Source organism: Nicotiana tomentosiformis, chromosome 11 (genome assembly GCF_000390325.3).
Source record: "Nicotiana tomentosiformis chromosome 11, ASM39032v3, whole genome shotgun sequence".
Lineage (NCBI taxonomy): Eukaryota > Viridiplantae > Streptophyta > Magnoliopsida > Solanales > Solanaceae > Nicotiana > Nicotiana tomentosiformis.
In genome coordinates, this window is record NC_090822.1 from 26,963,009 (window position 1) to 26,975,441 (window position 12,433).

Genomic DNA, 12,433 nt, shown 5'->3' on the forward strand with positions numbered 1-12,433 from the left:
TCAATCAACAATCCAGATAAATCAATTAGTCATTTTAAGCCAAGAACACAACATGATTGTTAGCTAACCTGTGACCCTGGAATATCATCTCCTATTGATTGTTATCCGAAATTGCTTAAGTGTTGTGGTTGCATTCTAGTTATTTCATTGCTTAATAGTTTTAGGTAGTAAATTAGTCACTTATATATTTTGTGAGAAATCTCTTGAATCGATAAGTTGTTTGAGTTTGGATCGGTCAAAAGTTAACCATAAGTTTTCATGGGAACGATACTCTACTCACTACTCTATTACTTGACGACTATATATAATTGCGTGAGTGCGTTTGGTCACAACAAGTTTTTGGCGCCGCTGCCGGGGACTTAGAAATTAGCTACTTAAGTGAGTTGAGCTTTTATTAGTTATTTGTTCAAGTTTTAATTTTCAGTTTGCCTTGTTTGTGTTAACGCATGCTCTTCTATTGAATGCGGAGGAGTAGAAGCGCAAAAAACCTCCTAGCCTGTAGGTCTTCAATTTTTTTAAATCCTATTGAAAATTAGCATTAAACTTGGTGTCACCGGCGAACACCCTCTATCTTGTTATTTTGCTATAAGAGTGGGGTGGTAAAATTCACAAATGGTTTTTTTTTTTTACCAAAGTCATATAATTATATTTTTTCTCTCACAAAAGTCATAAAAAGTTTACTAACTCATACAAAAATCATAATGACCGAAAAATATAATTTTTCGGTAGTATTTTCTTATTTTAATTTTTTTTATTTTTTATTTAAAGTCTAATAAATAATAACCCAATTAAAATAGGAAAAATATTTATTTTTAGCTCTCTAAAAACTAATACTCTCTCTGTTTCAATTTAGATGAGGTAACTTGACTCGGCTGAGTTTAAGAGAGAGAAAATGATTTTTGAAATTTGTGGTCTTAAAAGCTTAAGGGGTAAAAGTTTTATGGGATCATGACATTTGTGTAGTTATAAAAGCTTCCAATTAAGTGTAAAATAGGTAAAATGAAGAGTTTAAAGATGAATTATTTCCAAATTTAGAAATATATCATTTATTTTGGAACAGACTAAAAAGGAAAGTACTTCATCTAATTTGAAACGAAGGGAGATATATATTAGCTAGTGAATGCAATTAGTTTCGACCCACCGATCAATTTCATATTGTTTTGCTTAAAATAAGAATGATATAGCCATATATGTATAAAATAAAATAATTCTAAAAGTGGGTGGGTCCTTCCTAACTTTAAATATTGTAATTTGTACCTGCTCGTAAAAGGATATTAAACTTTCAAGTCATTTTCCATCTTTAAATTCATGTACTATTTACTTGTATGGACGCGTAGTTCTTAGTATTACAAAATTAGTGGCTGCTTGTCTCACTCTTACGTCGTCTGAACTAGTGAGGAGTGAAATTTTGAAACAAGCGTTGTTTTCCATTTAGTGTTTTGTATATTTTGGAGTTCGACAAGAGTTTCACATTGAAAGATAAATTGTTCCAAAAAAAAATGAATCTATACTTAAAGCTCGAACTCGAAACTTTTTACAAAAGATAATTGAATAAAGTAGTATTTAACAACTCCGGAATTATCACCGCGGGCTTTAACAACAAAGTGTGCAGCTTTATATTTTTGGTTGAAAAAGTTAAGGAAGTTCCTTCAATCTTTCGGTTGTTTACTTAGTCCTAATTAACATTACCATATTGTTAATCAACTTCTTATTTACGTTGTAGTAAAGAGTTGGTGAACAACATGACCGCGATAATTCTTTCTAGCATCTTGATTTATGTCGATGACTTTGTACTTTGATGAGATTCAATACTGAGTCAACGCGTCGTTCTTTGATTCGAACCTCATGTGCAATTCAACCTTCTTAAATAAATTATGTTAAAATAAGTTAACATTTAATCTAAAAGTTTAAATTGATAAAGATAGTTTACTTTTATTTAGTGAAAATTCTTTTTAATAGTAATAAATAGCAGCATAACTCGAACTTAGAACTTTTACGTACTCAAATACCATATTGAATTATCAATCATTTCATCTAAAAATTTACCCTAACAAAGTGAACCCACTTTTTATTTATTTATTTAATTATGTCGTCCAGTTAACAAATCCAATACAAAATAAATCATGGATTATTACTTTCGATGTTTAATATCTTCTATAAATATATAAAACATGTCATTTAATATGGGAACAAGGTCAGCTTCGTAATCGGATTTGTTTTGTCCCCAAATGAATTAATTAATAAACAATAAATTTAAATTCTATGTACTGACACTTTACAAAATACTTTGCACTATTAGGTAGCTATAGATAAATCTCTTGACATACATTACTTAGTATACTGGTAAAATGCTAACTATAACATGCATTGATTAAAATTCAATAAGCATTTGTTAAAAAAATAATACAAGTAAATCTCTTTAGAAAATTAAATCGGGAATATAAGAATAGGAAAGATGGTAAATAACTTGCTATTACAAGTTAAAATTCACTAACAAAATAAAACAAAATCTTTTTAGTGTGTACAACCTAAATCCCTCATGTAATATAACGGAGCAGCGTTATTTTTATTCTTCCTTAATTTTAAACACGCAATTCTAAGAACTCGATCTTAGCATATTTGCAGAAAACAAACCCCAAGCTATGTTGTTTACCTAGAACAATATTAACAAAAGTTCAAAAGAAAACTGTATAAAGCAAAAAGTAACACTTTTCTTCTAAGCTACTTTATACTCTTGAAATAATTCTAAAGCAATGAAAGAGCTACTTCACAACTTCTAAATTCTTCTCTTGCACTTCATATTCATTTCTCTCATCAAACAATATTTGCAGCTCAGACTCCGTTCTTCGATTAAACGATCTTTCTTGTATGGTATCCAAAAGTGGCTTCCATGTTGGTGACTTTGTCCACATTCTTTGTCCCACACCATATACTATTTTTCCCTTCTCTGTCTCAACCCGGCTAGCGCCCCGGCTTGAAAACCGATTAGGGCTACTAGCCGGTGAGTTCCAAACTGGGCTAGTACAATTCGACGATTTATTCTTCCTGGACTTGTTCTTAGCTATGGGATTTTTGGCTATGTTACCAAGTTTTCTAGCTATTTGAGCAAAATCTATAGGAGAAAAACTAGATTGAAAGGTTGAGTGAGGCAAAAGGAAGTAAAAATTGCCTTGTTCCAATATGTAATCAAGATTGAGAGGCATTAAGCAAGTGGATAAGAGTTGGGATTGAGTGAATATAAAGTGGTTTTGGGGTTTGCCTATGACTTCACTAACACTAATAGGATAATCAAAATCCTCTACATAGCCATTCAAATGCACCACTCTGATAGTCTTTAATTTATCAGAGGGTTTGAAAGAGAAACACCAATACATTTTTCTTGTTTTTTCCTCAATCCTTTTTTTTTTCGGTCTGAGATTGATGAAAACTGGCTAACTATATATTTAGACTTGAAAATCTTGGGATATAAATATTAAGTCTCAATCAGCCTTGTCGTCTAGTAGGCTAGTTGCCCCATTTGGAGACTAAAAACACACCCACTTGGGACCGAACTTTAAAACTTGTCATAGCCGTCGGAGTCGGGGAAGTCAAGAAATCATAAACAATAATGCCAAAAAAAACTTGTTACTAATTTTCTTTTCAGCGTTTTAATGACATGTTAATATCTCTGAATTTTCCAGCCATGCTTTGTTGATTCGATCATGATTTGTGGGAAGACAGTTTCATACTCGATCATTATTAATGGGAAGCTAACCAAACTCTTTGAAGTCAGGAAAGGATTAAGGCAGGAGACCCTTTATCCCCATATTTGTTTGTATTAGTAAGGAAATATCATCAGGCAGCTAAAGACATTAGCACAACAGTCTAATTTCAACTTTCATCCGAAACGTGCTAAGTTAAAACTGATTCAGCAGGGATTTGCGGATGACTTACTTTTTTGTTTTGTAGGGGAGATATAACTTCTGTGAAAATGCTCTTTGATTATTTTCAAAGCTTTTCTACAGCTTATGGACTAATAGCAAACTTAAGCAAAAGCTCAGTATTTTTAGGAGGAGTCACACAGGTAGAAGTAGAACACCATAAATTTTTGGCTATTCTTGGATTCTCTAAAGAGGAACTTCCCATAAGATATTTGGGTGTCCCCTTGAGTATAAAAAGGGTCTCACTGATGCAATGTCAATCCTGCTAGATAAAATGTTAGAAAGAATCAAGTCATGGACTAATAGATTCCTCTTCTATGCAGGCAGATCCCCATTGATTAAGTATGTCTTATTTTCCATTCAAGTATACTGGTCCAGATTTTTGTGCTACCAAAGAAGGTGATAAAATTTATTGAAGCTAACCGTAGAAGATTCATGTGGACTGGAGGTGTTGAACTATCCAAAAAAGCTTTATTGGCATGGGATAAAATTTGTATGCCTAGGACTACTGGTGGCCTAAATATAATTGACATCTTTGTGTGGAATAAAGCTTAAATGTGCAAATTGTTGTGGAATGAAAGACACGCTACAGGTAAAGTAAATTTATGTGTACTATGGGACAAACATGAATATGATTGAAGATGTTTCCCAACAAGCTTCATGAATGGTACAGAAGATATTAAAAGCCAAGAGATACTATACCAAGGTAGGTTATGAGGTGCGTGATATATACAACATGGAGAGGGCCTCCACAAAGGAACTTTACAATAGGTTAAGAGGGGAGATATTACACTCCATATTTTCGTACGCAAAAGTACGTCGTAAGTCAATTGATGTAAGCTCAGAAATGAGATCATCTTTGAAAGTACATAAAGTAAATTAATCATGTTACCTTGAAAGTTACAAATATTTAAGATCATGAAATGCAAGTACCAAGATGGTTGGATGGTTTAGAAGCTAAACGAATCGAAGCAAATAAGTTCCGTCGAAAACCGACAAGTTGAAAATGTTATAACATGTACTTTTGGGGCCAGCTTAAAGTGCTTAACATGATAAAGAGGTTATATTATGAGTTATTTTAGTCGTATGATATTTATGTATTATGTTTTATAATCAAGCGAGTTGTGGAACAAAAGTTGGCAAAGGTCATCACAAGTTACATTCGTAAATGTGCTGAAAATTAGGTCAAATGTAGCTGAGATTTTCTCGTAATATACTTGAAATTATGGGATGATCCACCTACCAAATTAAATATCTACGAGTCTAATTTCTAACGCATTAAAACGTTTGTCAATAAGACATCGGAGTAGATAGATATTCGTATTTTTGTGAGACCGCGCATGCAGCCCCTATGGGACCCACTTGATCGGTGCCCGAACTTCACCTATTTTATAACTCATTTTGGGGATGAGCTTTGCTCATTTTTCGATCTTCTTCCATCATCGCACTATCCAAAACCTCCCAAATAGTTTTCCCATGGCTCCAAACAAACTCCAAAAAAATACACCATAATCCAACATCAAAGTTGGCCAAAGGTGAAGAATAACCCCTCTATGATGTTGTGATGTGAATAAGGATGATGGTGAGCTAAGTTAAGCTTAGGGTTCAAATTTTATCTACTATCTAAGGTATTTTTAACATCCTTTTGATTGTGTTTAAGGTTAATTACATGTTGGCTGTAGTGTTGGAATGAAAGATTACAAGATAGCACTTGAAAAGGGGAATAAATGTTGTTATCTTTTGTTGGGTTATTTTAGGGCTATATATATGTGTTTTGTTATGTCTGGAAATTGGGGAAAATAACTTGATTATTATATGGTTTATGTTGTTATGCATGTATATATGTTTATCAAGTGAATTGATGAAAGAAACATATGAAACTTGAGATTGGAAGTGAAAATTAGCTTAAGTCACTTCTATAGTGTTGTATTGCCATTGAAAGTTGTTGTAATCTAAATATAACTTGGATTTCGACTTGAATCTACTGTCGGGGGTAAGTATATTATGTTATTGCATGTTCTTAAGGTTATCTTGATGTTGATTGAGTTAAATGGATGGACTAGCTATGAACGGGTGAATAAAGTTACTAATTGAGGATAGTTTGAGTTGTGGATTTTTTTTTTTATTATAAATATATAGGGTAAGGTTGGAATCATTGATGAATGACTTCATTATCATGTTAATGATACTGTTAAGTTAAATTAAAAAGTCTATAAGAGGTGATATGGGGTATACGGGTTCCAATCGTAGCTTGTCGTTCGTCGTGAAGTAGTTGTGACTTGTTGTTGTTATATTGTGTCTTGTTATTGATACTTATATGTTGCCGGATTCCTCTAGTTTTTGTTGTTGGTATATGGTTTTGGAGGAGGCTCTTTTTACAGGCGATATGCTGCCGAATTTACGTAAACGAGCTACTAGCTTAAGTTACGGACTTAGCCTTTACTCAACACAAATTTTGAATCTCCTTATGCTATGGTAGATTGAGTTAAGTTGTTTGAAGTGTTGCTTGGAAGGTATTAAGGACTCAACGGGGTTAAGGTATGTTAAGACTAAACCTTTTTTTATTTTGGCATGGTCACGTAACTACATGTGTTTGATAACGAGACATAAAGAGAAGTTCGTATTCTTGAATTTAGTTAAGTATTTTATTCTTCTATTCAAGAGAGCAGAGGGTCTATTAATATATAGTATTATAGTATTTGCACTACCATCGAGCTTTAATTAGTGGGTAGGCCCTTATTGGGCAGTATTATAGTATTTTCACCATCATCGAGTTATAATCGGTGGATAATCCCCTATTAGGCAACAACTGATCAGATAGTAAGTTATATATCGAGTCTAATGTGGTCGAGCACTTATGAGCAAGCCCAGAATGGTCGAGATATAGAGCCTAGTATGGTCGAGCGCCTATGAACGAGCCTAATACGACATAGCAGTTATAGTTACCGAGTCTTATAGGGTCGGACAATTATTTTACTTACTATATTGAGAGAGTTGAACTAGTATCAGTAGGTAAGCATATCTACAGATAAGCTTTGACCCCTAGTTACTTTCAGTTATTATATTATCAATTTAGTTCAGCTTTAAGTTATTCTATTTCCTTACATACTCAGTACATTATTTTGTACTGACATTCCTTTTGTCGGGGATGCTGCATTGCATGCTTGCAGGTCCTGCTAGACAGCTGGATAGACCTTCTTGGTAGACAGAGTCAAACATCAGCTTGGTTGGTAAGCTCCACTTCCTCGGAGTTACCAGGTCTAGAACTTGGAATCCATTTTATATATACAGGTTTGATGGGTAGGTTAAGGCCCTGTCCCGACCATGATACACTTCAGTTATCTCTACAGTCTTGTAGACGAGTCTTGTATATTTTGTATATTAGTATTGTGGCCTTGTCATCCCTGTGTATATGTTCCGTTATGTATTGCTGGTTGTAGATGTTCATGGCGGCCTAGTTGGCCTGAACAATTATGTATATGATCTTTTGGGTATGTTTACTCCTTAGATGAGAGAGACATTATTTTTACATGATTCATAATATGGCCTCGTTAACCTTGATTGGCATTTTAGCTCGCAGGTAGGACTCATCGGCCTAAGTTGAGGGTTACCCCTCTAGAGTTCACATTTACAGAGTGGCACTCTTGGACTGAGTAAGGCACCAGATGCCGGCCACGCCTCCCTAGGTTTGGGGCGTGACAAATTCTCCAAGGTAACATGGAGGAAATTGATGTGCAATAACCAAGGTGTTTACCCGTAAAATGGTACAATTGAATTTATGGGTGATTTATAAACAACTGAATTAATTTGATTCTAAAATAACAGATGAATTAGATAAAAATGTAATATTTAGCCTTGAGACGGAGATAAAATAGCAGAAATTATAATTTCGGGAACAAGGCTTCCGGGGACAATAACAATGATATGAGTAAACAAGAAGATAAAATTATATTGAGCTTTGAATAGAGTGTAGTGTATGCTTGTTAGAAAATCCGTCTCCCTTAGAATGATAATAGAGCTCACTATTTATAGCTGTATCTAGGGAACAAGGTCCCAGGATCAAGCTTCTCTTTAATTACAATTATGAGGGTCATTGAAGAATGTGTAACGACGTGCACTGAATGCCATATTCCCTGTAAGGGGACGAGTACTTAATATTGTAGAATATTCCTCATTAAATGCTACCGGGTGACAGGAATTTTATTCATTTTTATGAATATCATTCTCTCTGGTAACAAACGTGAATTGCATCCAAATTCGACTACCTTCTATCTTCAGCTCTACGTGTCACTTCCTCATGCGATCATTTAATATAAATATATTTCACCCTAAAAAGATAGTCTCTCTGCTTTCCGGTGGCATAACTTTGTGTCACCGGGAAGTTGGTAGAAATCCCTTTTTTGGCGGGAAATTCACTGACCCCATCTGAAAAGTTACTGACAATTGATTAGACATAAGTATCTCCACATTTAATGCCCCGAACATACGTCATCCCACGATTTAGCATCATTTTTACTGTAATCGAGGTAATTATGGCCACAATTTTAGCCGCCTATACCCTTACTTATATGCATCAACCTCTTTCATTTACACTTCATAATGCTCTAAATTTTCTCAAACTTTCTTTACTCAACTCATACTTCGTCTTTAACCTTTCTTTAACTTTTTTCTTTGAGAGAAAAACTTTCCTTCTGATAAAAAATTGCATCTTCTTTGATGACGCTGCTCCTCCTACGGTGAGCACCATCATCTCAAAGAGTCTAGTCACTACCAAAGATTTTGAATAGAAGTATCATTCTACTCACCCTCGTACGTGGGCCGTTAGCGTATACTATTCTTCCATCCGTCCTTCCAGTATCCTTGCTGTGAAGGAAGATTGCCACTGTCAAGATTTGGACATTATCGCCTCGACCTGGCGGATAACCTTACCCAAGAAGGGTTTTACGTATTTTTACACATATCCTTGAGTGGAGAGCTTGACTCCGTCATTGTGAAGTTCTGCCTCCGCTACCAAGTGTGCTTGGCACAAGTAAGTTTTTCCGTGTGGAGGACAATCGCTTGTCTTCGGTGCCTATGCCAGGAGACGGGAGAAGCGCTAACCCTAGCTCGAGTGATGAACCTCTAATCCCCTAAGATTTTATGCGGGGGAATGATAAATTTCAGCAAGGGCGGACACCATGCTCTTCCATCCAGCATGTATGATGACAAGGACCGTGGGTGGATGGAACAGTTTGTTTCAGTCGCCACCAGTGACATCATCCCGGCAACAGCTCTAGCTTTTCCAGAATTATAGAACCGCACTCGTAAGTCTACCATTTGTTTTTTCTTCCATTAAAGATCAGTCCACATCGTTATTGACCCTTCTTCTTTTACTTATTTCAGCGACTCGGTGGGTTCAACCAAGGGTTGAAGGCTTGGACCAATGGGTCCAGAAAAGTTTGGACGTTACTACGCCCGAAACCCGCACGTGGAAAGAACTGTCCTTTAAATATAGGTGAAAGGCCAAAAATCATGGTTAGTCAAACTCATCTTGTTTTTCACTTTTCATATAAGGAAGTTGTTTGACCCTTCTCTTCTATCGAATTCAGGTCTACCCCAGGGCTTAGTTGTCGTCCAAAAGGAGGACATTTTAGCTAATCCTGCTGATACGGCGAGGCTACTGCAGGAGGCATTTTACAAAGACAGGTGTCTCCGGGCCTGCTTCTGGTACGAGTGCTTCTTCTCGGAGTCCCCGATCGGAGAACAAACAACGAAAGAAAATACGTTCCTCCGCGGCCGGGGAAACAAAATAAGAGAGCGAAGACTGCCGCTCCCGAGTTGTCTCTGAAAGTTATGGTGACAAGCCCCCCAGCCCGGCCGACCATGGACACCATGATGATTGACAATGATGGGGAAGACAGTGAGGAGGGGGCTTCTCTACATAGAAGATAACGACCTTCCTCAGCTCAACAGACTGCTCAATCTGTTGAGTTAGTTACACCAACCGAGGACGATGCCTCGATGCTGTGGGGGGAGTTTGAGATGTTGGAAAATTCCAGCTCCCGCTTCCGGATCCCGGCTGCTGTGCCCGGTACCGTGAGGCTGTGTACCGGTTCCCTGTCGTGTTCGGTTGACTAGCAACCAACAACCAGCACTGCGCTTTCCATAACCACTTCGCATCCTTCAACGCCATCAACTTCATCTCCTTCTTCATCAACTCTTCCTTTACCATCAGCAACTGCTACATCATCTCCACAGGCCACAACTGTTCAAGAATCGGACGTCCATCTCCCCGAGTCCCTAGTTCATGGGCACTTGGGAAAAAATTATGCCGCCCCCTCAGAAGATCTGCAAAGGAGAAGGAGCGTTACTCTCTCGATCTCTACCTGATGTAACCTGTTGTCCCGGATGGTGAAACTTGCTAACTATCTGAAGCCTTCGGCTTCAAAAAAAGATAGGGAAAAGATATAAGCTCTCTCTGGAGAGTGTTTGTTGAACAATGCTATGCACAATGCTGCATCGGTATATTCTTTCTTTCCTTTGTTACCTCTTCTATCTTTGATATAGTAGTATTTTGAGTTTGCACTTTTCATTTCGCATGTCAATTTTCTTGCTTCTGAAGGCCTCCAAAGGTTGATTCTATATAAGAAGGAACTTATCTTGGTGCGGGATCAATTTTTGGCCGAGCAGGACCAAACTGTTGCTCGCCTCTTAGAACTGGAAGCTAAAGCTGTTGAGGCTATTATGTTGGAGGCTCGGTTGCAGCAAAGCACGTAAGAAGTAGAAACCCTTAGCCAAGAGATCGCCCCGTTGAGGGTTCAATTTGAAGAAGCTAGGGCCAAATGAGCTGAAGTCCATAGTGTCGTTCTTGCTGCATCTGATCGCGAGGCTGCCTCCGCTGAAAGATTAAATAATTTGGAGGCGGCCTTGAACTCCAAAACTGAAGAGATTGCTGCCACTGGGGTGAAGTATGCCCAATTGTAGGAGAAGCATAAGAAGACCATTAAGGTATTTGGATAGTTTTTATATTGAGCAATCTAATACCACAATACCAAGGTCTGATGTAAATTGTATAACCTTACGTTTTGTTTTACCAACTAAAAATACCTCTCCTTTAAGGTCAAACTAGTGTTAGTACCCGCGCGATGCGTGAATAATTTGACAGAATATTAATCTTATAAAATTATGATCTAATATATCATATTATTTTAACAAATATTAGTTATATTTTATTATTTAATATAGTGTGCAGAAATATAACAAAATTTATACAAACTCAAAGGATACACATCATATAGTAATAAATAAATTACTTGTTCCTTATTTATTCTTATTGTCAAATTAGCAAGTAGTTAATACTATACATTTACTAATGTGACTTTTTATTAATTTGTCAATTGGCTTAATATTTTGATACTACTTCTCTTTTAATATAACATAGATATATATTTTCTTACTCTTGAAATAAAATTATTTTTTAAAACTTATGTTATACTTTACAAAATTTTTCAATTATATAAATTTATTGATAATTGTTTGAGTGTTATTTATTTGTCTTTTATTTTTAATCAATTTAAAATATAAATATCATAAAATTATCTTTATTACCCTCTTTTCATACATTCTTTTGTACTGTAATATTTGATTAGTTTTCTCATGTTGTAGTTTACTGAAAATTTAAATAATATTTTTTTTTACTAAATTATAAATTTGAATTCAACAAAACTATAAAAGGATAAGCATTTTATTATTTTTATCAAAAAACTACCAATTTAATAATTATAAATTTGTGTTATATACTCCAATAATATGCTTATCTTATATATAATATCATAATAGTATCTTTATATTTTTGTTTTTTTATTATAGATAATTATAAGATATGTATATTTATTAATTCAAATAGAGTAACCAATTAATTCAAAATTTAAAATTCAAAATAGTTTTTAGTTAGAAAGGTAGTTTATTTTAATTTGTCTTAACAATGTCACTTGGATTTTTGTAGATATGCCACTTTGCTTAATGAGATTGCTTTTTCTTCTACTTTTAATTATAGATAGATATAACATAGATATATATTTTCCTAATCTTGAAATAAAATTATTTTTTAAACTTATGTTATATTGTACAAAATTCTTCAATTATCTAAATTTATTGATAATTTTTGTGAGTGTTATTTATTTATCTTATATCTATAATCAATTCAAAATATAAATATCATAGAATTATCTTTATCCCCCTCTTTTCATACATTCTTTTGTTGTAATATTTGCTTAGTTTTCTCATTTTGTAGTTTACTGAAAATTTAAATAATATAATTTGTTTTACTAAATTATAATTTTGAATTCATCAAAACTATAAAGAGATAAGCATTTTATTATTTTTATAAAAACAACTACCAATATTTTAATAATTATTAATTTGTGTTATATATATAATATGCTTATCTTATATATAATATCATAATAGTATCTTTATATTTTCATTTTTTTATTATACATAATTATAAGATATGTATATTTATTAATTCAAAT

At 34.5% G+C, this 12,433-nt stretch overlaps 1 protein-coding gene across 1 annotated transcript; it reads right to left on the bottom strand.

Annotated features, from left to right (window-relative positions):
- Window positions 1-2,762: 2,762 nt before the first annotated feature.
- Window positions 2,763-3,374, bottom strand: LOC138901170 (uncharacterized). The gene has a single exon (XM_070188915.1). It carries the CDS (start codon window positions 3,372-3,374, stop codon window positions 2,763-2,765), a length of 612 nt encoding a protein of 203 aa, XP_070045016.1.
- Window positions 3,375-12,433: the final 9,059 nt, after the last annotated feature.

Bases quoted from the DNA above. Each gene is read 5' to 3' on its own strand.
- LOC138901170 (XM_070188915.1), bottom strand. From the start codon at position 3,374: ATGTATTGGTGTTTCTCTTTCAAACCCTCTGATAAATTAAAGACTATC.